Consider the following 24,893-nt stretch of genomic DNA (forward strand, 5'->3'; position numbering starts at 1 on the left):
TCCCGGTTGATAGCCCAAAGCTCTACTCACTACGCTACCACTGTCCCAATAGATTAAACTAGCGCGACCCTTTGATGACTGTTTAATTATAATTGTATAGGGCCGGCGGTAGCCTAGTGGTTAAGGTACTGGACCAGTGATCAGAGGGTCGCTGTTTCAAGCCCCACCACTGCCAGGTTGCTGCTGTTGGTCCCTTGAGCAAGGCCCTTAACCCTCAATTGTTTAGACGGTATACTGTAATTGTAATGTAAGTCGCTTTGGATAAAGGCGTCTGCTAAATGCTGAAAATGTAAATGTAAATATGTTTACAATTCCGCATTTAAAATGGAGGTTTCACGGTAGCGCCTGGTACTGTGGGTGCTGTAAAACAACATGCCCTCATGATTGAGTGGCTAAGAGCGAGTACAGATAGAGACAGAATATGAGAATTAAACCCAGATCTTTAGATCAAATGTTGTCTTGCAGCACCCACTCTACAGAAAATTCACACACTGGAAAAACTAAAGACAGCAACGTTTTACTGTGATTAACCAAGTGAAGTGAACCACGTGTGAATCGTCCAATCAGTGGCTTGCATGTGATTCAAAATTAGCCAATCATAGCGCAGGGGCGGAATTTGTCCGAATACGGGTGGGAATAAAGATCTCAAGTTCAAAACACAGTAAATAAAGTTACAAGTGATATATTGTCATATTTCTCATTAAAAAATGAAAAAATATATAACACACATATTTCATTGAAGTTCCTAAATTAATAAAATAATGATTAATAATAACGATTTAGAAAATACTTAAATACTAAATATTTAATTCAGTCCAAAGTGAACATGCGATAGTGCAACTTAATATGAATATTATTTATAATATTATTTGGAAGGTTTTATGTGCATAAGTATGAAAATGTGTTTTTGTTTTAATGTGTGATTTGGTTCTGTAGAAAAAGGGAATTGAATCAGGCATGTATGAGGGCACATGAGAAGTTTGGACTGCTGTAACAACATGGCTGCTGCCTGGTGCAGAGGAAAACACAGACTGAAACGTTTTTATCAGCTCAGTGTTCAGATACCAAACAGAAATTATACAGGTAAATATCAGGAATATTTGTGTTTATTCGCAATAATCCATAATGTCATTCATGTGCCTGTAGATCTGCATGCTTTAAATGACTTACTTATTACACTTCAAGAGCTGGCTGTCAAAAATTCATTTTATTCTGTCTAACGAACTGTTTATGACATCCAATAATTTATTATTAACCACATGTCTATATAGTTAATGCACTTAATGTGATAATAGGATAAATATGTTTTTTTAAAGAAATAAAAACAACAATCCTGTTGAAGAATAGCGCTCTGTCATGAGACATTTGAAACAGCTCACTTTGGCGTCACCTGCTGGTCATGTCGTGGAACTGCACCACACATACAAATCCGCTTAGTGGCTCGGTATGTTTTATACAACAGTTTGAGGAAGGTCCTTTCCTGTTCCAGCACATATAAAGCAAAGTCTATAAATACATTTTGATGTGTGTACGGTGTGGGGGAAGCCCAGGGACCTGCATAGAGCCTTAAGTTCAACTTTGCTTAACACCTTTGTGATGAATTAAAATTGGCAAAAATTCCCACAGACTCCATTATCGTGTAAAAAGACTTTGCGGAAAAGATTACATACAGAAGTGATTGGCTGTGTCATTTGGCCATGGTTTACTTTCCTGTCCGTGGTAGGTTACTGCATTGCTTCCATTGATTCCAGGGATACCGAACGCACCACAACCCTGACCAGGATAAAGTGTTGGTAAAACATGAAAAAAAAAAAAATCTATAATTGTTTATTTGATTTAACTCCCATTTTTTGTTATTATTTATATATTTATGTTTAAAGTGCATTTAAACTTAATTTAAATTTTCTTAAAAATTGTTTTACAAGAAATTAGTTCAGTTTTTTATGCGTTTTAATTCAAACTGTTTTAAATTTTATTGTTAGTTTAAAATTTGTTGATGAATAAGATTCCTGTGTATCTTAATTTTTATTATAAATTTTTTTAATGAACATGGATTTATTTATTTGTATTCATTTCTGTATTATAATTATAGTTGAAAATGGGCGATCGGGTAGTGCAGCGGTAAGAGAACATGCTAAACTCCTTTCAGACGTTTACCAGAGGCGAGAATCGAACCCACGTTGAACCAAACGTGCCTTTAGTTTTAGATAATAATAATAATCCTCTCCCTGCTTGTGCTCTGTAGGTCCGGTGAATAAAATGATCACGATCGTTTAAGCTGAATCTGATTTTCTTTTGCAGCAGAGAAGTTTGATTATGACCTCGTGGTTATCGGTGGAGGATCCGGAGGTTTGGCATGTTCTAAAGAAGGTACCGTGTCGTTCTATAAACGTTCTGTGTTCTGTGTAACGTGCAGATGCTTTAACTCTGATTTTTCTTCTTACAGCTGCTCACTTGGGACAGAATGTGGCGGTCCTGGACTTTGTTGAACCCTCATTACGAGGTATCACAGATCAGAATCCGCTTCATGAGCTGCGTTCACACGGACGTTCTTCGTATCCATAATGCAATAATGCTTAAACACATGACCCACACGCCGTACTGTAATCCTGCCAGTCAGGGATGGCGGTTTGATTATTCGGGTGCCGGTTTGGGGATTCTTAAACTGGTGAGATCCCACTAAGTGTAGAACTGGGGAACTACAGAAAAGGCTTCATGGTCCAGTTGTGGTCCTCAGACCTGCAGTAGGCCAGAGCAACTAAAGCCCAAACAAATGAATTTGGCATGTTCTCCGTGCTGCATGGACGTCAGGAAACCTGCACAACATCTGATGGTCCATGTTCTCCCACAACGTTCCGAAGAGAATCGTACACATCAGTGTCATACATGACAAAGGAATACACAACCATTAGTGTTGTTACTGTTTCAGCACCTGATTGTGGTTTGAGACACGACCTCGATGGCAATCCCAGATCGTAAACGTCCGTGTGAACGCAGCCTCTCTTCGTCTGTAACTGTCGATTTGAGACGTGACGGGTGAACCCCTGATGAACGGGTGAACCTCTTCCACGTCTGTCCCTCAGGTACTAAGTGGGGTCTCGGCGGGACGTGTGTGAACGTTGGCTGCATTCCCAAGAAGCTGATGCACCAGGCGGCTCTGCTCGGCACCGCGCTGAAGGACGCGCCCAAATACGGCTGGCGAATCCCTGAGCCCGCGTCACATGACTGGTGAGGCGCGTTCGCTACACGTGTGCAGAAACGTCACCTGTACGCTGAGAACCGCCCGGCGTCTGTTGGAGGTGTCCGAGGGAGGGAGGGAGGGTCGGACGGGATTTCTCCTCACTGAGGGTGCAACAGCGCCTCCTGCTGAGACGCACCAGACGTAGCTTGACTCTCAGTGAGAATCCCTCGCTGGTTGGTGTAAAGAAGCAGTCGGCTTTTTGAGGGCGCGGGCGCTAGTCTGAAGTTCTCTCTGGCCGGTGTTGGATTGGTGCAGGCTGCAGGGAATTGGAATAGGTACCGATGCATGTCGTGATTAAATATTAAAAGTCGAACGTTAATTAGCCAAAATTATGTGGACACTTGATGTTCAGCTTGTTTAGCAATGATTAATATGTAGTCAAGTCAATTGTATCAAAGGTTTAAAATTCCCTGAAGAGCAGCTGAGGGTAAAAAACCCTAAATATTAAACCCCTGTTTCCAAGAAAAGTTGGGACATTTATTTTGATGCCTGCAACAAACTCCAAAAAAGTTGGGACAGACGCATCTGTAACCTGTGTTCAAACAGCTTCTGTATTAATTCAGGTCAGGAATCTTTTTACAATATCAGGTACGGTAGATGGTGTAAGACCTACATTTGCTGATCATAGATATCTTGATGTTGTTGCATTTTACCAAATATATGTGGACGCAACTTTGTTTTACTAAGATTCATCCAAATTGGATCACAAATACGTGATTAAGATTAACTTCACCTGTAAGCGTGTCTGAACCTGTACCATCATCCTCGCCCGTGGAGGACGGAGCTCCTTGTTGAGTCTTTCACGATCTCATCTGGTTGTATTGTCTGTACACACTGCATGGCCAGAAACATGTGGACACCTGAGCTTGTTGAATAAACAATTTTAAAACCACGGACGTTAACGATAGCTTGCTCTGTAGGGCGACGATGGCCGAGGCCGTGCAGAATTACGTGAGGTCGCTGAACTGGGGTCACAGGGTCCAGCTGGAGGACAGGTGAGTCGAACACGCCCCTAAATAAATGGTTTTCAGAAATTAAAGGTAGAGTTGGGACGCTATGAATACATGTAAATAATATAAGACAGCGATGATGTGCAAATTTTAAATCGATCAGTATTTTATACACAAAAGTACAAAGACTTATTTCAGTTGAATCAACTGTTCCATCCAGGGTTTCTGTGGGCACAGGTTCATCAGAAAACACTGGACGCAATGCAGAAATACTGTTTATATTATTCTATAGTATTTATATTGTTCATAATTTACATCATACTGTATAAACATCTAGATTTTCTTCTTTTGGAATTGTACCATTTGGATATATCACGTTCCCCTGTACTCTTGCGCCTCCTGCTGGCAAACGTGATTCTGCATCCAGTTTTCTGTCTGATTAGCCTGTAGTGTACTGAGGTTCTAATCCGCCGTGTGTGTCTGCTCGAGCAGGAAGGTGAAGTATCTGAACTTGAGAGGACACCTAGTGGACGAGCACACCGTGCGAGGCGTGAACGCCAGAGGAAAGGAGGTCAGCACCCGAAATCTACTTCAAATATTCTGATAAACACGATCCTCCTCCTCTTCTGTCCGTCCTTGGCCTCGTGAAGGCCGCCGCGTGTAAATCGTGCACTAATTACCGCCCTGTGTCTTCTGCTCTGCTTTGATTAGACGACCGTGACGGCCAGGAACATCCTGATAGCCACCGGCGGACGTCCGAGATACCCCACGCATGTGAGATCCTGTCGCGTCTTCTGACCTTGATGTTGAAACACAGTCGGGGGGGGGGGAGATGGCGCTGGCGGTCACTCCCTCGCTCTGTGAGGACGGAGCCGAGCGATTTATTCGATTTATTTGGGAGTGAGAATTAACGTTTAGATACGGTGCTGTCGGCAGAGCTGATGATTGATGGTGTGTGTTTCAGGTCCCGGGAGCTCGAGAGTTCGGCATCACCAGCGACGACCTGTTCTGGCTCAGAGAGTCTCCGGGAAAAACGTGAGTGAAGGATCGGCGTGAATTAGGATGATTTTCTATATTTAATTCTATATTTCCTCCCACATTAACATCTATTCCTCATATCTCATCATGCTTCAGGAGGGCGTCCGTTCCTGATCTTAATAGCGCGATTTTTAAATAAAATAATCAAATATATCAACCAAAATTCACTTGTGATTTAAGATGAACGTTATTCTCATCAGCAAAATTATTAAGATTATTAAAGATTTTTGTTCATTATTGTTTAAATTTTACCAACATTTGTCACATTGTGGTGACGATTTTCATCTCCTTATCGACGTTTGATGGAATTTAAAATAAAAAATGAATAAAAACAAACACACGTGACTCTTATAGGTCTGTACCATGCTTGTTTTAGCGACACGGTGCCAATCCACACATCCGCACGATCAAATTTATAGTGACGGAGTGTAGGTGCTACGCTGGGTTGCCTGCAGTCCAGACCTGTCAATCCGCTACGTCTTGCGCAACAATCTCCGACCTGATCGAGAAGACAGAGCAGGTGTAGCCTAGTGGTTAAGGTACTGGACTAGTAATCAGAAGGTTGCCGGTTCAAGCCCCACCACTGCCAGGTTGCAACTGTTGGGCCCTTGAGCGAGGCCCTTAACTCTCAATTGCTTAGACAACATACTGTCACAGTACTGTAAGTCACTTTGGATAGAATGCCGTAAATGTAAATGATAAGAACCCTAACCCTAACCCCCCCCCCCCCCCCCCCCCCCGACCCTGTCTGACCTTCCCTGCCTCAGACACGCCCAGTTATGTTTGTGAGATTTGAACTTATGAGTGGTGTGTTGGCGAGTCAGCCTGTGTCAGTTGTACTTGACTAGTGATTGAAAGGTCGCTGGTTCAAGCCCCATCACTTCCAGGTTGTCACAGCTTGGGCCCTTGAGCGAGGCCCTTAACCCTCAATTGCTTAGACAACATACTGTCACAGTACTGTAAGTCGCTTTGGATAAAAGCATCCACTAAATGCTAAAAATGTAAATGTCCTATTGAAAACCTGTGGCTCATTATGAAGCTCAAAGACCCCGGACTGTTGCGTGTCTGTACGGGGACGGACGTGGGCTGAAACAGGGTTCCTAGTCGCTCGAGGAAAGTGCGGCCTCTGCTGGCCGCTAGAGGCGCCTGCATGGGGTACCAGCAGCGAGGAGACACGGATAAGCTGGATTGGATCAAAAAAGGGAAAAAAATAAACCAAAAAATGATCTAAAAATTCGATCAGTCCAGATTTAAATGATTTGTTCTGGATGTAATCAAACATCGATTTAATTTTTATTAAACTGGGTTTGTAGTTTAGCCTGAAGTTCAAACATTACGAAAGCAGAAGTCGGAACAGACGCAGACGTGAGAATAAAGCGCGCTGGTTTAACTCACAGCTCTCGATGTGTTTTGTTCGGAGGTGTCAGGTGTGCAGCCGCGGGCCTGACGCCGGCGGGGCGTCGCTGAGTGACGGGTGCAAACCTGGGCACAGACTGGCACGCACACGAGGGAGGGAAACGGCACAGAGGGTTAGAGAGAGGGCAAAGTGGAACGCGTAGACAAAGAGGGATTAGCAGAGAGAGAAAAAATAAGAAGAACGGAGAACGCGGTTAATGCGAGAGGTGGCCTGTCTGGGAGCAACGACGGCTCAGCCGTGAGGCCACACGAACACTCTGACCAGGATGAGGAAAGCCGACCAGCATAAAACAATAAAAAAGCGCTTATACTCACACCCGAGTTCCAAACTGCCACTGGAAGCAACCTTTGCGAAATAGCAGTTTATTTGTGTCTGTTGTGTGAGTGTGTGAAGTGGGGTAAAGCACACCGCCACTGGACTTTGGAGCATCTGAGCACATTCTGCGTAGAGAAAACGCGCTCTGACATCTAGGATCTGCCTTCTCGAAGTGCATAGTGCCAACTGTGAAATATGGTGGAGGAGGAGAAATGAAATTTGCATGCAATTTTGTCCATCAAACAGTTTAGGTTTTACACCCCCACCCCCCAGGTTCAGTTTAACCTTGTAATTAAACAATTAAGAAATTGTTTGGTAGGAGTGAACGTGGCTTGCAGACACTTCTCATCCAAACACAGTGCAAGGAGGGGTTAGGGGCCTTGCTCAGGGGCCCAACAGTGCCTACTTGGAATTTTTTGGGCTTAAAACGACCTTCCAGTCAATATTCCAGTACCTTAACTACCTCAGCCCTATTGAGAGGAACTGGAAAGCTGACTGAGACTGGAGCCCAACCTGACTTCAGTGCATGTCCTAGTATTTATCTTGTGGCTGAATGGAAATAAAACCCTGCAGTCATGTTCCAAAATCTAGAGAACTGACGGCTCAGAATCACCTCGGTGCTGTCGGCCGGGCATCTACGCAGGCATAAATGGGCCCTACGATATTGCCGCTCTGTCCAGGGTTTCCCCATGAAAGCTGACCTTCTGCGACCCTGACCATGATGAAGCGGTATTCAGATATGTTGATGCCCTCATTTCTTCTGGTGTTGATGTCGTGTTTATGGGGGGTGTTGAGGGTGCAGGTTATGGCATTGTGGGTAAAAGTGCCTGCATTGTGTTCCAAAATCCTCCCTAATCCAGATCTGAATGGGCTGCACCGGGGTTTGAGTGGTGGATACAGGGGATCACTCAGCACGGCGGGGTCCGGGCCGAGACGCTAACAGCATAACGTCACGTTTACCTGGATTAACCGGCTCACCTGTAATTATCTCGGGCCACACACACACACACACACACACACACTCACTCCATGTTCAAACCCTACGTCATACATCTACTCTTTCACTGTCTGTTGTTTATGAGACTCGTTCTGTGTTGTATCGGCTTTTTAATCACTCACGTTCAGTTTTGCAAATGATATTGTACAAACACTGTTCCAAAAATGTTAGGACGGGAGGAAGAATGTCAATAAGGCTGCGATAGTTAGCACATTGTTTTTTATCTGGATTTAATGTAAACAGTACAAGGACAAAACATTTGATTTGATGGTTCAACTAATCAGCTTTATTGGCTCCCAAATGTAGGCGGCACGGTGGCGCCTTACGGCAAGAAGGTCCTGGGTTCGGTTCCCAGATGGAGCATGTTCTCCCCGTATCTGTGGGTTTCCTCCGGGAGCTCCGGTTTCCTCCCACGGTACAAAAACATGCAAGTGAGGTGAATTGGAGGTATAGAATTGTCCACGACTGTGTTTTTTTATATAGATCCCCGCTCTGATTGAGAAGAACGAAGCTAACCCACGCCCCCTCCGACACGTGTGCAGCAGCCGTACGCATCTTATCACCTACACTTTAACGAGTGCAGTGCAGCTCAGCACTGTGTACGGAGAGACACACCCTGAGAGCACTCTTTTCTTATCTCTGTGCAGGCGCATCAATCAGCCAGCAGAGGTCGTAATTGCATTAGTTATGAGAGAGACCCCATCCGGCTTAGTCACGCCCGTATCTGAACAACAGGCCAATCGTTGTTCATGTGGCCGCCTAGCCTTAGCCGGCAGGCAGAGCCGAGATTCGATACGATGTATTCGAGATCCAGCTCTGGTTCCAGCGTGTGTTTTTACCGCCTGAGCGGCGTCCACGACTGTGTTTGATATTCAAATCTTGTGTAAGCAGTAATTATCTGTCCTGTCATGAATGGAACCAAAGTGTGTAAGACATGAATCCTAATTAATAAATAAATAAATATTTTGCAAGGCTCCCAATACTCTCAAGTGTAAAGGGGGGCAATTACTTTTACTTATTTACTTATTTACAGCACTGTAAGACATGTTATGAAGTGAGTGTGTAGTATTGACAGTGTTTTATGTTTCTTCTCCAGGCTAGTCGTGGGTGCCAGCTGTATCCTTCAGTACCAGCAGCTACAGTAGGACTGGTCCTGGTCCCAGTCCCGGTCTGTACCAGTGTTCAGGATCTGCTTTCATTTGGGCTCAAGAAGCCAGTTTTATATAACAGGAGAGAGCTTGAGATCTCAGCGATGGTGGGCTAGCGGGGCTAGTGTTTTACTGCTGCACCACCCGACCGCCCGTATAGATGCGCGAACCCGAGACCCTGTGGGGTCAGATATTTTCCCTGGTTCAAGCTTTCTGGTACATACACAGTGCATTAAACATTTCTTCACCAGACCGCTACCATACCGATAAACCTCACAAAGATCATAGTAACACATATAGACAGGTGGTGCACAGATTTACAGAAATTGCCTGAGATCAGAACTAGTCTAATGATTACATTATGTTGCCAAAAGTATTTGGACACCTGAGCATGAGCTTGTCTGATCTCTTAAGCTAGACCAGCTGCGTCCTGTGAGATGACGACCGCATTTGTATGGCTGGGCGCTGACGTTGGTCGAGAAAGCTTCAGTCGGTGTTCCGGTTCATTCCGGAGCTGTTGAGTGGGGCTGAGATCAGGGCTCTGTGCAGGTCTTCTTCGTGTCTTTATAGAGCTTGCTGTAGGGCCTTCCCTAAACTGTTGCTGCAAAGTCTGAAGCATATGATTTCTTTTATATACTGTAATCGATTTACTCCACCTGAATTTCCACATGAATGTAAGAATTTAAAAGGGTGTCCCAATACTTTTGTCCACACAGTGTAGTTTTTAAATGTCATTAGGGCTGGGGGTGTGAATAATGTTTTGGGGGAGAGGGTGGTGGTGGTGGGGGGTGTGAATACTTTTTTGGGGGAGGGTGTGGTGGTGGGGGTGTGAATTCTTTTTTGAGGGAGGGTGTGGTGGTGGGGGTGTGAATACTTTTTTGGGAGGGTGGGGGTGTGAATACTTTTTTTGAGGCTGTGGTGGTTGGGGTGTGAATACTTTTTTGGGGGAGGGTGTGGTGGTGGGGGTGTGAATCCTTTTTTGGGGGAGGGTGTGGTTGTGGGGGTGTGAATATTTTTTTTGGGAGGGTGGGGGTGTGAATACTTTTTTTGAGGTAGTGGTGGTAGGGGTGTGAATACTTTTTTGGGAGGGTGGGGGTGTGAATACTTTTTTGGGGGAGGGCGTGGTGGTGGTGGGGGGTGTGAATCCTTTTTTGGGGGAGGGTGTGGTTGTGGGGGTGTGAATATTTTTTTTGGGAGGGTGGGGGTGTGAATACTTTTTTTGAGGTAGTGGTGGTAGGGGTGTGAATACTTTTTTGGGAGGGTGGGGGTGTGAATACTTTTTTTGAGGGCGTGGTGGTGGGGGGGTGTGAATACTTTTTTTGGGAGGGTGGGGGTGTGAATACTTTTTTTGGGAGGGTGGGGGTGTGAATACTTTTTTTGGGAGGGTGGGGGTGTGAATACTTTTTTGAGGGAGTGGTGGTAGGGGTGTGAATACTTTTTTGGGAGGGTGGGGGTGTGTACTTTTTTTGAGGGCGTGGTGGTGGGGGGGTGTGAATACTTTTTTGGGGGAGGGTGTGGTGGTGGGGGTGTGAATCCTTTTTTGGGGGGAGGGTGTGGTGGTGGGGGTGTGAATACTTTTTTTGGAGGGTGGGGGTGTGAATACTTTTTTTGAGGGCGTGGTGGTGGGGGTGTGAATACTTTTTTGGGGGGAGGGCGTGGTGGTGGGGGTGTGAATACCTCTTTTGAGTTGGTGGTTGGGGTGTGAATACTTTTTTTGAGGGGGTGGTTGGGGTGGGGGTGGGGGTGTGAATACTTTTCCCCCCACAGTGCCGTTTTCCTTATCCCCGTGTGACGATGTGGGTTTGGAGTGCGCCGGTTTCCTCACAGGCATCGGACTGGACGCCACGCTGATGGTGCGCAGCATCGCCCTCCGTGGATTCGATCAGGTACCGGACACGCCCGTCGGGGTCTGATTTTTAACGGGTCCGACTCTCTCACCTGAGGTTCCCTCGTACGGAGAGAGCGCCGCCGGGCGCCGGGCGCACGGTGAGTCACCTGGGCTGGATGAAAACAGGATGTGGGACCTGACCAGACCCGTTCCAGCGCCATGTTTTCGGATCCTCGATCCCTAATTATCGGTTTCGTTGTAATGCCGTGTGCCATCTTGTCATCACCGTTTTTAGTAAGAAAGGGTGAGAGGTGATGAACACGCCCCGAATTGCTCCGAATAGCAAAAGTGAGTCGGTCCAAAATCCACTACAGCTAAAAGTTTGGACACTCTGACTTTCTGAAAAGGTCATTCAGTCACATCCGCTGACTTCTGCACCTCGGACAGTGACCGCTGGTGTCATAGTGGCCTCTTATACTTCCTAATTTGCTAGAGATTCCCTGATCTAGGCAGTATGTCTGTACTTTCATGTATTGCTCCTTCACTTCGAATTGAAAATAAACGAACGGACGGATATCCTTTCTCCTGTTTGTCTCGTCCCGACAGCAAATGGCCGGCTTGGTGACCGATCACATGACGTCCTACGGAACCAGGTTCTGCTGGAACGGCGTCCCTAAGAAGGTGGAGAAGCTTCCGTCCGGACTTCTGCGGGTCACCTGGACCGACACCCAGAGCGGTCAGGAGCATCAGGACCAGTTTAACTCGGTGCTCTGGGCTGTAGGTGAGGACACGTCTGGGCGAGAAGTATGTGGACACCCCTTTTAAGATTCAAGTCAATGGATTGCGCATTACATAACAAAGTATGCGTCCCAACTTTTATGGTGCCAGTTTAGGGAAGGTCCTTGTGCCCTGACCTGACCTATTCTGTAAAGCTTTGGGATGAATTGGAATGTTGATTGCGAGCCACCATGAGTGATCTTTGGACTCCATAAAAGGTCGGGTGTCCACATACTTTTGGCCTTATATTGCATAATAGATACAGAAAACTATACTTGTTTACCTTTCTATTGTATCTGGTTAGTTAATCTAAAGCACGTAATTTAAAAAAATCCCTGATTGGTTTATTTATTTTCACTAAGCACTCGAGCATGGTCAGGGCTGCAGTGGGTCCCTGAAACTCTTGCCTGTAAACACAACAGTCAGGGCAGCAATTTCTTTATTCGGCACATAAGCACAGAGTAGCTGATCTATCTTCTATATGTTCATGGGACGTAAGAGGCGACCAGAATTCCCAGCGGAAACCCGTACGGTTGTGGAGAACATGCCAAAGTCATCACCGGCCCTCGGGGAGCATCGTGGTCAGGGCTGCCGCTCTACCAGCTGCACCTCCGTGTTGTTGCACTCGGAGGAAATCGTGAGCTGATCTTTGACTTTATTTCTGCCCTCCAGTCACCTGCGTGTACACACACACACACACACACACACACACACACACACACACAGTGTGCAGCGTCAGCAATCCGACAGCCATCACATCTAACAACACCGTAATAAAGCGAGAGTCAGAAGGATCAGGGGACGTGTTAATCACCGACAGGATGCTCCGGGGTCCTCGGGGTCGCCGTATTCCCCGCTTTATTCTCTCGGTCCGGGTTTTTCCGTCGGTCGCCCAGCGTGTGTCCCCTCACATCCTCGCTGTCTCTGTCCACCCTCACCTGGTCCTCTCCATCCCGTCCGGCCCTAATTTATTAGCAGTTGAACGACACTTCCCTGAAAGCCCATGAAGACCTCTAGTGATCATGTGACCTCTCGTTTGGACCGAGTGTGATGAGCCTGAGCGGACGTCCCGTCTGTTTTTAGGAAATATTTGTAAGATGTGAATCGTACAGGGTTTCGTAATGGTCTGACACCTTGATTTCGATCCTCGCCTCATGTTCTGCATTTCTTCACGCGCTCTTTATGTCCTCGCTTTTGTTGCTTTTATTTTTTGGTGCAGAAAAAATGCAAGGTCAGGATCTGGTCAGTTATTTCAGTATATTCACCAAATAATTCAGGACAAGTCTGGTCACAGAGAGCTTCAAGTCAAAGCTGTGTGATCATGTTTGTGATGCCTTTTCTCCGCTACCGGCCGGTAAAAAGATGCGGTCAGTGGCTTCAGGCATATCGAAAGAGGCGCGTGCTAGCCTGGCCACTCTGAATTTTAAGGCTTTAGGGTTTTAGAGACCCCTGTGGTTAAAATGTGTAATTGCAATTGTGATTGTAATGACACATTTCAACCACAGGGGTCTCCAAATCCCCAAAGCCTTAAAATCTTAAAATTCATATTCAGCTGTGGTTTGTTTTTGGGGGGGGGGTGTTTTTTTTTTAATTTTCAATTTATTTGCTCCCCTCTGACATGCACACAGTCCTCAATCCCTCCTTTTGACCTGCTGGTGCGGGGTCTTGCAGGGTGTGGTATCGCATGTGGAGAGCCACGCCTCAACTGGTCAGCGGAGGTGGTAATTGCAGCAGCCTCAAGGAACCCTGTTTTAGCCATCGTCCTTCCTACTACAGACACACAGCCAATCATGTGTCTGTGTATTGATAATTGTGGTAATTGCCTGAGATCAATCAATGTAGGGTAATAATTATTAATATTAATAAATAATGTGTTGCTTTAATGATGACGTCGACTGAGACCAGGGTTTCGAATCTCGGCGGTGCTGTCTGCTGGTCGTGCATCTACAAAGGACATGATTGGCCATGTCTCTTTGCCGAATTGATGGATTTACATTTACATTTTCAGCATTTAGCAGACGCCTTTATTCAAAGCGACTTACAGTTCAGTTACAGTATACAATCTGAGCAATTGAGGGTTAAGGGCCTTGCTCAAGGACCCAACAGCAGCAACCTGGCAGTGGTGAGGCTTGAACCGGCAACCTTTTGATTACTAGTCCAGTACCCTAACCACTAGGCTACAGCTTGCCCTGGATTGGCATTGCCATGGATTGGCACCCTGTCCAGGGTATTCCTGCCTTTACCCAGTGTTTCTGAGCAGCATGGAGGCTCGGTGGGTAGCAAGGAGGACCTGGGTTCCATCTCCAGGTGGAGCGGTCCGGGTCCTTTCCGTGTCTGTGTGGGTTTCCTCCTGGAGCTCCGGTTTCCTCCCACAGTCCAAAGACATGCAGTCAGGTTAACTGGAGATAAAAAAAAATTGTTAAACTGTGTTTGATATTAAACTTGGGAACCGATGAATCTTGTGTAACTACCGTTTCTGTCATGAATTTAACCAGAGAGCGTAAAACATGACGTTAAAATCATAATAAAAAAATTAATTACCCAGTGTTTTATGGACCTGCCGTGACTCTGACCAGAATAAAACAGTTAATAAAAAAGAACTAAAATAACGACCCTAGTTAAGATACATTAAATTAAGAAATGAAAATTGTCAGTCTCCTCAAATGTGTTTATGGCATGTCTGGCAAAATATGGCATTAAATTTAATGATTATTAATAAATTCAGATTAAGATCGATTTAATTACTGGCTACTTTAGTAACAGACACCTCCCCAAAATCCAGTCATCCAGCTACAGACGAGCAGCAACTGAGCAGCCAGATCAATCGCACCAATTTCTTTGAAGTTAATACCGAAAAGTCCCCGTACCCTCCACCTCGCGGCGTATCGGCATGGGAGCAATAAGAGCCGGAGTGCAGAGGAAATCTCCTCCTTCCTGCCCGTCAGCCACCTGCGCCAGAGGAAGAGCTCTGCCAGGATGGAGCGACGGCGTTTCTTCCACAAAATTCCCCCATTCTGAGTCAAAACGAGACGCTTTTATGTTTCCGGACAGACGGCAAACCACAGAACACCAGGGAGCAAAAAAAGAGAGAGAAAAGCGGTTCTTTCAGAAAAGTTCGGACACCCCGAGTTTTCTACGTACAAATAACGAATCACAGCGGTCCTGCCGGATGCACACGTACATTAACGTATAGAGGAATCGTAGACCTGCACTAAAATGTGGCCGCAGACTGAGAACTTCATTCATTCATTTATTTATTTATTTATTGTCTAATGTTTAATCATCGTTTTATCCTGGTCTGGGTTGCTGTGGGTCAATGCGTTTCTATGTATTTGCTGATTTTAATGGCTACACAAACATGCAGACTTTTATGACTCTGTCCTTGCCGGAGTAAAATGAAGGACATTCCTGCGATGGTTCTTTGTGTTGTTGTGCTTTAGAACAAAGCCTTTCTTTCACTAGACGTCCTTATCATCACAGATTCCTGCACACAGACACGGGGGAGCTGCCTGGGTGGGGAGTCCTGGCTGCGGAATTCTTGCTCTGTGTGTGTGTGTGTGTGTGTGTGTGTGTGTGTTTTGTGTTTTCTGGACTGCAAAAGTTTGCACACCCCTGATGATAATTTGTGCATTGCTGCCGGGCACGTCTTTGTCTTGCCCACCCTTGTGCCTTATTGAGCTTTTAAATAAACTGACTTATTTCTGCATTGCTGATTTAAAAAATATTTTGCACCCTAAATGATCTTTTAAATTAAATAAAAAGCACGTCGATATAATATTAATCCGGTATTGAATAGACTAGACACACCCAGGCTGGCTTCCCACAGCCATGTTGAATCTAAACATGTGAAGAAGCCTGAAGATCCGTCCAGTGTTTCCTGGTGGACCCTGACCAGGATAAAGCAGCTAATGAAAATGAAATGTAAAACGTATCATGCGTGTCGTATGAGCTACTAAATTAAAATCTCCGTGGTGCTGGACGGTCGCAGTCGGTCGTGTCGGATGGAGGGGCGGTCGGACAGGGTTTCTGTTCGTTTCCGCAGCAACAGTGCCTCCTGCTGTCCAGTCCAGACACAGCATGAGACCGCACACGTGTCGGACGGTGCAGACGCCAGTCTGCAGCTCTCCCCGGCCAGATTGGGACTAGTTTCATGTGCATGGTTCCTGTCGGGGTAGATTTATGGTTCTGTACTGACGGGGATTTTTGGGTGTTTGATCAGTTTCAGCTTCGCCATGATCGGTACACGCGGGGTAAACTATCCCTATACAAACTAAAATTAGTTTTTGAAGAATAAAATCGAATAAAAGTTAATATTAGGAACTATATTTAACTGGATACGATAGTTACACCTATACTTTATTTTATATGGTGTTCTAATACCCGCCCCTCGCCCCCTTGTTCAATTCTTTTTTTTTTCCATATCTTGTTGTAGTATTTGGTCTCTGATCGACGTCCCAGGTGTGTTTTTGTCTGATTGAGGAGAATTTCTGCTTGTTTTAAGCAGGAAATATTCGAATTTTGGACTTTCTTGTGTTTCGTGGTTTGTTGTGGTACGCAAATGTGTGTGTGTGTGTGTGTGTGTGACAGAGAGAGAGAGAGAGAGAGAGAGAGTGTGTGTGAGAGAGAGCGAGATCCGGCTAAGTGTCGACAGCCGTCTCTCATCCCTCTGACAGAGAGTGACGGATATGACTCTACAGGCCCCAGGTGCCTGATGGGATACGCTTCCTGTGCAGATGTTTGCCCATTTATTTATTCATCTTCTCCAGCCAGTTTAAGCCGATCAGGCTCACGGTGGGTCTAGTGCCACCTGGAAAGAGCGGGCACAGGGTCAAGGTATGCGTGCTTATGCATTTATTTACTCGGTCGCACCTTGACCCAATTTCTACTCATGTCCGCATGTTTTGGGACGACAGGGATTGACCCTTGGTATTCTGGACCCACTTTGCCACTGTTCCACCCTTTGTTCGACTGGTATAAGTGAATATATGACTCAAGTGATGTCGGCTGCTGTTTAAATTGGTCATTTCCAATGTCCGCTGCTGCTTGCACAACCCCTGATCTGACCTAGAATCTAAGAATCTGCGCCCGCTTCTTATCACCCGCCAGTGTTTGGTTCTCACACACGGAGAGACACGCTACGCTCCATGTGACCCCCACCCCACTCGTGCAGGCGTTTGGATCAGTCCCGGAGATTGCACATGACAGCAGTCGCATGTAGAGACCCCGTCCGACCTTCCCTCCCTCAAACACGGCCCATTCTAGTAATGGTTAGGCTTCGATACGGAGACGGTTAGCACCTCTGGGATCTGAGTACGTGGGCACAAATCCCCACAGATACAAGCTTCTAATCTTGCGGTAAGCCTTCCCCTTAGAGGGACGTGGAAATCTCCAGCAAGATCATGATATGGTGTCCACATACTTTCGGCTATACATTCTTCATATGCCTTTATGTTATTACAATAGAACAGAGCATTATGGGTAATTTTAGTTATGTGGATTCTCATTGTTCTGATTCCAGGTCGAGCTCCTGAAACCGGAACTCTGAACCTGCAGCAGGTCGGCGTCCAGCTGAACGAAAACTCCGGCAAGATCATCGTGTCCGGCGACGAGCGGACATCAGTGCCCAACATCTACGCCATTGGTGATATCGCTCAGGTATTCATATAAAAAAAATAGATGTCCTTATTATTTTGCTCACTTTAAATCTGCAGGTATTTCCCACTGTTTAAATTGTCCCAGTTTAGATATGATCAATTCCACTGTGTGCTCACAAATATATACAGTGATATACAGTATATGAGCAGGTTTGGAGGACCACACTAGTCTCTCCATATTCTTCCACCACTCCTGTTGCCGCCTCGACCAGGCAGTAGGACTGGTTACCCCATCCGGTCTCAACCTCCCTCAGATACGGCCAAATCTGGCTCTTGATCCCCTGGTCAGGACGAAGGCTGACTCTGTGGTAGCGCATTAGCCACCCCAGTGCTCCTGTGGTTTGAACCTTTGGAGATTTATTCAATGTATGCCACGTCTAAAAGGTCATATACACACACACACACCTATAACTGTTCTTAACTGTTCATATATATAGAATAGAATCTCAGTTTACGCTTGGCTGTGTCTGAGGGTGAGCAGGTCGAAAGGATTCCTCATTGCTGCCGCACTTGCGACCTCTGCTGGCTGGTCGATGCGCTTGCACAGAGACAGTGAATCATGGACGGCAGTGCGTGACCACCACTGCCTTTACCACAGCTCTCCCTACTGGGTTCAAGTCAGAACACAGGATCGACTGGTCCTAGGAACCCAGTTAGACCTCAGCTTCATCTCACGGACAGATGACCTCACATTCTCCCTTTCATTGATAACGACATGTTTTCCAGGTCCTGATGCAGCTGTATCGTTCGTTACCTTATCGCTGCCTTGTTTATGTGTCGATATCATGTTTTAAAGAGAATGCAGACCCTGCTCTCACTGTGGTTCAGTGGAGTCCTAGAGACCTTTGAGACTGATATTATAATGCTTATTTATTATTTTAATCTCAGACACCCCAGTTAGGTTTTTTTCTGCCTAACTGTCCCTCTAACATAATTGTTTTTACAGTTAGTGTGTTTTTCTTATTAGGGTCGTCCTGAACTCACGCCGACGGCCATCCAGGCGGGTAAACTCCTCGCTCGCAGACTGACCGGCCGCTCCAACCAGCTCATGAACTACGACAACGTAAGTTATTCATCATAAATTGCAGTCTGTACATAGATGCTATGTAAACAACACATATTACATAGCCAGTAGTTTGTGGACACCTTATACCTCTAGGTTCAGGGTAGTTATCAAAGCCTAGTGGCTAAAGTACTGGACTAGTAATCAAATGTTGCTGGTTCAAGCCCCTCCACCACCAGGTTGCCACTGTTGGGCCCTTGAGCAAGGCCCTTAACCCTTAATTGCTTATATAATATAATGTCACAGTACTTTTAGTCGCTTTAGATAAAAGCGTCTGCTAAATGCCAGAAATGTAAATGTAGGTCTAAAAAGGCTTCTTACAAGCCTTTGAAGCATGTCTGTGGGAATTTGTGCCTGTTTAGTAGCACAAAAGAGCATTTGTATGGCTGGGCACTGCTGTAGCCATCCGGAAATTTGCATTTGCATTGGCATAATAATGCCATGTCAAAAATCACTGAGCTTTTTAGTATGACCCATTTTACTGCCCATGTTCAAGAGCACGGCTATGTACATTCCACAGACAAACACACAGATTGTAAGGGGTGTCCACGTACTTTTGGCACTGTAGTTTAACTTTGATCTAGTGTGGCTTATTTAGTAGTGTGTGTGTGTGTGTGTGTGTGTTAGGTGCCCACAACAGTCTTCACTCCACTTGAGTACGGGTGTGTTGGTCTATCTGAAGAAGAAGCCGAGCGTAGATACGGTGCAGACAACATAGAGGTATGAATAAACTCCACTCTATCTGTCTGAGCGTGTGCGTGTGTGCCAGTGTGTGTGTGTGTGTGTGTGTTTGGGCATTGTAACATACCCCGTCCCTCACACACCTGCACATCTCCGAAGCCTGAAACATTCGTCACTGATTGACGGCTGAGTACAGGCTCTGATTGACGCCCGCAACGGGCGACGAAGGACGAGCGCCAGTCAAAGTGCCGCCTCCGACTGGCACAGACAGCTGCGTGTCCGGGCTGCCTGCGCCGGCATGTTCCGGGTTAAGTGTGCGACGATTTGAATGAGAGGAACGTTCTGCTCGACGTTGTTTTTCGGCGATTTAAAAGAGAGAAGAAAAACCTCCGAGGGAGGAAAGTGTCACTGCAAAGGAGTGGAAACAAGTTTAGGAACAGCGCGTATTTCAACAGGCAGAAACGTCCCGCTGAGGAGCGTCTGAGTGATGCCAAAATCATTATGCAAACAGTTCCGAGTGGTATTTGACCCAAATCTGGGCACTTTTTCCCTATTTGTGCTGCCCTGGTAATTTTAGGGGGTCGGCACAATGGTCATTTTGGTCCGATTACCTGTCTTGGCATGGTTTTCATGTCGGATGCCCTTCCTGATGCAACACTCCTTAATTTCCAAGTGCATCTCTCATCTGGCCACCCCCCTCTTCCAGTCATGTTTGTATAGAAGCCTGGCCGGCTAATAGCACCATTGAGAATCGAACCTGGTTCTCAGAAGTAGTGGGTTTGTGTGATTTGTGTTTTACGCCACCCGAAATCAATGCACTCTATCTCCGGTGCCGGGGCGGGGTCTCACAGTGTGCCGAATCACATTCAGGTGCCTTTACTGGCCAGCAGAGGTCGTAAATGCAGCAGCAACAAGGAACCCTGGTTTTGCCATCGTTCCTCCCCCATACAGTCACACAGCCAACTGTGTGTCTGTGTAGATGCCCGGTTGGTCGGTAGCACAGTTGCGCTTTAGACTACTTCACCACTTGCCACAATAATATTAAAAATAATACCAAGAATTCCTGAGCTGACGTGCCACTCTGCTGCCCATTTCTTCTGTTTAACGATGTTACGCCTGTTCCATACATCTGATGCCACGATGCGGATGATCTTACCCGACCAAAACTCTGTGCTGTGGTTTTCCTTGTTGTCTGTCTGCGTTCTGTATACGATACGTGGACATTTATGGTACTTTCTATGTTTTATATATTTTTATTTTTGCTGTGCAGGTGTATCATGCCTTCTACAAACCTCTGGAGTTCACTGTGGCTCAAAGAGATGCCAGTCAGTGTTACATCAAGGTGAGGAGATGCACCCTTCTACACACAGCTTTAAAAATGTGCAGCATCAAATCAATAATAAAAATCGATTCGATTCGTACAACCATGTAGCAGCAATTTCGACATGGTTCAGAAGTTCAGCTCCGACCTTGATTCAGTTAAACGCCTTGGGGATGAATTGGAATGTTGATTCCAAGCCGGGTCTTACAAATGCTCTTTTGACTGACTTTTTTCCTCCTAACTGCAGTACCAGCACAGGCCACTAGAGGTCTTGAAAAACACTGCATGACAGCAAAGCATATTACAACTGTTACAAGGGCTAAGGGCCTTGCTCAGGAGTCCAACAGTGTAGCCCAACAGTGGAAACTGACTAGTACCTTAACTAATGACGTATCACTGGCCATAAACAAGCTAAAGAAGCAGAAGTCGTTTATGTTAAACATATGTCTCTTTTATTTTATTTTTCCTTTATTCTTTTACCTTTCTCAGGTGGTGTGTGAGCGGGAGGGCAATCAGCGAGTGTTAGGGCTGCACTATACGGGGCCAAACGCTGGAGAAGTGGTCCAAGGCTTCGCTCTCGGCTTCCAGTAAGCAATCGTTCCTACAAAACCCTACTGGTGTAGCACTGCTACGATTAATAGGACGCTGTGTTAACTCACGAACAAACCTAATATCACAGTTTCCTGTTTTTTGGGGTGTGTGGGGGGTGGTAATGTCACCTAATGTTTTCAAATCTAATATTCTTCCTATAATCTTACCGCTTGCACCACACTTGCGCTGGCTAATGAGAGCTGAGACTATCATGCACTTCCTCCGTCGTGCATCTTTTCGTCTGTCAGTAGCTGAGTCTCGCTGAGAGCCGTAACACGTACAGAGAGCCATCTGTAGGCCCTATAAACACATGAAGAAACTCCAGCGTCCTGCACAGAGCCCTGACCTCAGCCCCCCACTCAGCAGCTCTGGAACGAACCGGAACACCAACATCAGTGCCCAAATTCTCTTCTGTACTACAGAGTGGGCACAAATTCCCACAGACACACTTGACAATCGTATGAGAAGGCTCTTCAAAAGAGTGGCTGTTGTTCTTTTGTCCATCCAGCGTAAATTCGCTTTCGTTCTTTTTCAGGTGCGGCTTCACCTACGCTCAGTTAGCCGACACGGTCGGGATCCACCCCACCTGCGCCGAGGAGCTCACCAAAATCGGCATCACCAAACGTTCGGGGCTGGACGCCACGGTAACCGGCTGCTGAGGTTAAACACCCCCCCGACCTTAAATTCGCAGAACACACGGACCCCGTTCATATTGTTTTCGATCGATTTTGGATTCTCCTCCCTCCCTTCAGTGGCAAAACTGGCCAGCTGTGGTGGTCGGTGGGTACAGAACAACAGGTAGACCAGTAGACAGGTAGAACGGGTCAATATGTTAGCCCAGTATCCAGTTCCCTATTGCACATGTAGGTTTTCCGGAGTAACAGAACAAACCAGAGTAATGAGATGAACCCTATGGGATGTGGCGCCCACTCTACCCGCCCTGTTTGCCACCTACCTTCACCGTAGTTCCAGAACGTTCCTGTAAATCGGGATCGAAGGTTCATTACGGCGGCTTCTCGGCTCGGAATATTGTTCTTACTCCGGCTGTACTTCCTGTCCATTACTCACGCGCCGTAGCCGACACTGATGGATGGGCTTGACCCGTCGCCACGCCGGTACACCCTTTTTCCCAAGGAAGCAGACAAACACACTGCGAGGAGCGCGTCAGTCAAATTCGGGGTCGAGAACGAGCTTGTTTAGACCTTTTCCTAGAGCAGTTTTCCCCCCTGAGCACTCAGTGAAAACAAAACACGTTCACTGCAGGCCCGATCACTGGAGATAAAGCGTTTATAGAGGTACCTCACTCTGCCCCTAGGTGGCACTGTTACCCTCCAGTTCCACCTCGTCTGCTCCAGATTTACCAATTGCAATCGGCGTGATTCTACACCGTCTTCTCCCAATACTATTGAAACCTTTGAGTGGGGGGCAGCCACACCCATGAGGGTCCATAAAGACATGGTTTGATTAGTTTGTTATGAGGAAACTCCAGTGACCTGCACAGATCCTTGATCTCGACCACATCAAACAAGTTTAGGATGATTCGGAATGCCAGCTGTGAGCCAGGCCTTCGAGGTCTTGGGATTTCAACTAATTCTGCCCCACTGGAAGCAAAACTCAGCAAAATGAAATATTTTTATACTTTATGTTTTCATCTCTTTCACCATATCGGCCACCCCTGGTTCTCGGTGATTTTTGCCCCCACAGAGAGGGTTTGTTTTTGTCCGATGGGCCTCGGCCCTGATTAATGAGGCTCGCGGCGGGCGTGACGGGCCGCTGCGGGGACGGAGAGGAGCTCGGCTACCTGGTTTATTTGGATCCAGGAGGGAGCAAGGGGGTCCTGTGTTCTCGTTTTTTAGGGAGCGGGGGTGCTGACTGAACGACCCTGACCCCGACCCACCACCAACAAATTGTTTATATCACACACACACACACACACTCACACATACATTTATCATAGCAGTCCTGGAAACTTTAAACTAGTGTTAAATCGTCTTTAATGTTTTGCCCTGTGCAAAAGTTTGTGCACCCTGATGAAAAGATGTTTAAATGCATTTAATTAAGAACAGTAATTGTGACGTGCGAACGTTTGGACGCCGTAACCAAGTCCTCACTTACTAACGCCTACTTCGGTTGATATCACAGCATGTTTAGATCTTCCAAAATGTTCAAGTTTAAGCCCCTGTGGGGCGCTCAGGCAATGCAGTGGTAAAACACGTCGGCCCACCAGTGCTGAGATCTCGAGCTTACGAGTTCGAATTTCAGCTCTGCTGTCAGACGCACGATTGGCTGTGTCTGTAGGGGGAGGGAGAACGACTGAAACTGTACAAAAGTACAAACTTGATATTTGCTAAAATAAAAATAAATAATTTCACTAAAATAAAAATACATTTTGCAGATATAAAATAAAAATAACAAATTTTGCTAAAATAAAACTAAACTCAGTGATGACAGTCCCCACATTCTTTATATGCCATCAGTACCAATTTAAAAGCTGGTTGGTATTTTTTTTAAAAATGCATTTTCTCCCGACTTTTAGCGTATCCAATTACCCAATTGCGTTACGCTCTCTCTCTACTGATGCTGATCCCCACTCCTGATTGAGGAGAGCGCGACTGTCACACGCCCCCTCCGACACGTGCGCAGTACCCGACTGCATCTATTCACCTGCACGAGGCGAGTTCATATGCGGATCAGCTTTGTGTACGGAGAGCCACACCCTGATCCTCATTATTCCCCATCAACCAGCAGCAGAGGTCGTAATTGCATCAGTTACGAGGTTCCTATCCGGCTTCCACCCTGTATGAACAACAATCGGTTGAATTCAATGTCAGCTCTCGTCCTTGTGTGCCTAGTTAATATTTTGGACTGGTGTTCAACTAGTATGAGTTTTTTTAGGACGCATTAGCAATATTTGGAAAGCCGTGAGGCAGATTGTGCTTTATTTATAATACTAATATAAGCTTATACTTTAACAAAATGAATTTCATTTCATTGATTAGAAAACAAAAGACAACATCTCAGAATGGTTCGATTTATTAATCATAAGCGATCGCTCAATAAGGAATTGTGCACAGCGCCCACTAGTGGTCCTCACATCTTCATTCAGTGGGTCAGGTGACCACAGTGGTGATTAATATTTTATTTAATTGTAATACAGGGGTTTTGTTTTGCCTTTTTGCCAGCATACAAGCTTCTTCTGCATTTAAAGCATCATCAAGCCCTCGAGAAGCCAGTGGTGCTTAAGTATCAGTGCAAGGTTGAAAAAGTCGCATTTTTATTGGTTGACGCTTTCTAACAATTCCTAAAAAGCTCAGTAATACCTAGTGAGTTCTAAAACCTATAAAACCACTAGACGGTCGTCCAAACGTTTGCACATTTTACGATTATTACAGTTTTAAGATTATTACGGTCTTTAAATCAAGTGTTTTCATGTATGAGCATTTGCAGTTCCCAGTTTCACGTTCTCTACACATTCATACACACACAGAGGGGTCAGGGGTGAAGTTCGAAGGGGCCGGTTAATGACGACCTGCACTAAAAGCCATAACGGAGAGGTCAGGTCCGATGTGTTCCGGCGTCCCGGCCGTGTACACGGCGGAGGTTCATTTGATATAAAGCTCTTTCACTGCATTATTTATGTGTAAAAGAAATAAATGATGAGAACGTAAAGCGGCTCCGCTTCATCAATCATGCAGCACGCTCATGCAGCGTCGCTTCACTTTCTCCTGGTGGCGGCACGGGGTCAGATCTGGGGGGGGGGGGGGGGGGGGATCTGTGTCGATCTGATTCGGAACCTGGAGGCTTTCAAGAGCATCGGGTACAGTATGGATAGGATGGACGCTGGTTGCTCAATACGTTGCCCATTTATGGAA

General features: G+C 46.0%; 1 protein-coding gene across 1 annotated transcript; it reads left to right on the top strand.

Annotated features, from left to right (window-relative positions):
- Nucleotides 1-966: 966 nt before the first annotated feature.
- Nucleotides 967-24,690, top strand: txnrd2.2 (thioredoxin reductase 2, tandem duplicate 2). Its single transcript, XM_063017412.1, has 17 exons — nucleotides 967-1,083; nucleotides 2,302-2,370; nucleotides 2,447-2,503; nucleotides 3,084-3,228; nucleotides 4,162-4,236; nucleotides 4,684-4,762; nucleotides 4,903-4,965; nucleotides 5,156-5,226; nucleotides 9,055-9,074; nucleotides 10,901-10,992; nucleotides 11,541-11,715; nucleotides 17,230-17,366; nucleotides 18,333-18,428; nucleotides 19,056-19,148; nucleotides 20,380-20,451; nucleotides 20,920-21,017; nucleotides 21,557-24,690. The coding sequence occupies exons 1-17, from the start codon at nucleotides 972-974 to the stop codon at nucleotides 21,678-21,680; spliced, it is 1,578 nt and encodes a 525-aa protein (XP_062873482.1). The 5' UTR covers nucleotides 967-971; the 3' UTR covers nucleotides 21,681-24,690.
- The last annotated feature ends 203 nt before the right edge of the window (nucleotides 24,691-24,893 follow it).

The sequence above is a fragment of the Trichomycterus rosablanca genome, chromosome 21, assembly GCF_030014385.1.
Source record: "Trichomycterus rosablanca isolate fTriRos1 chromosome 21, fTriRos1.hap1, whole genome shotgun sequence".
Classification (NCBI taxonomy): domain Eukaryota; kingdom Metazoa; phylum Chordata; class Actinopteri; order Siluriformes; family Trichomycteridae; genus Trichomycterus; species Trichomycterus rosablanca.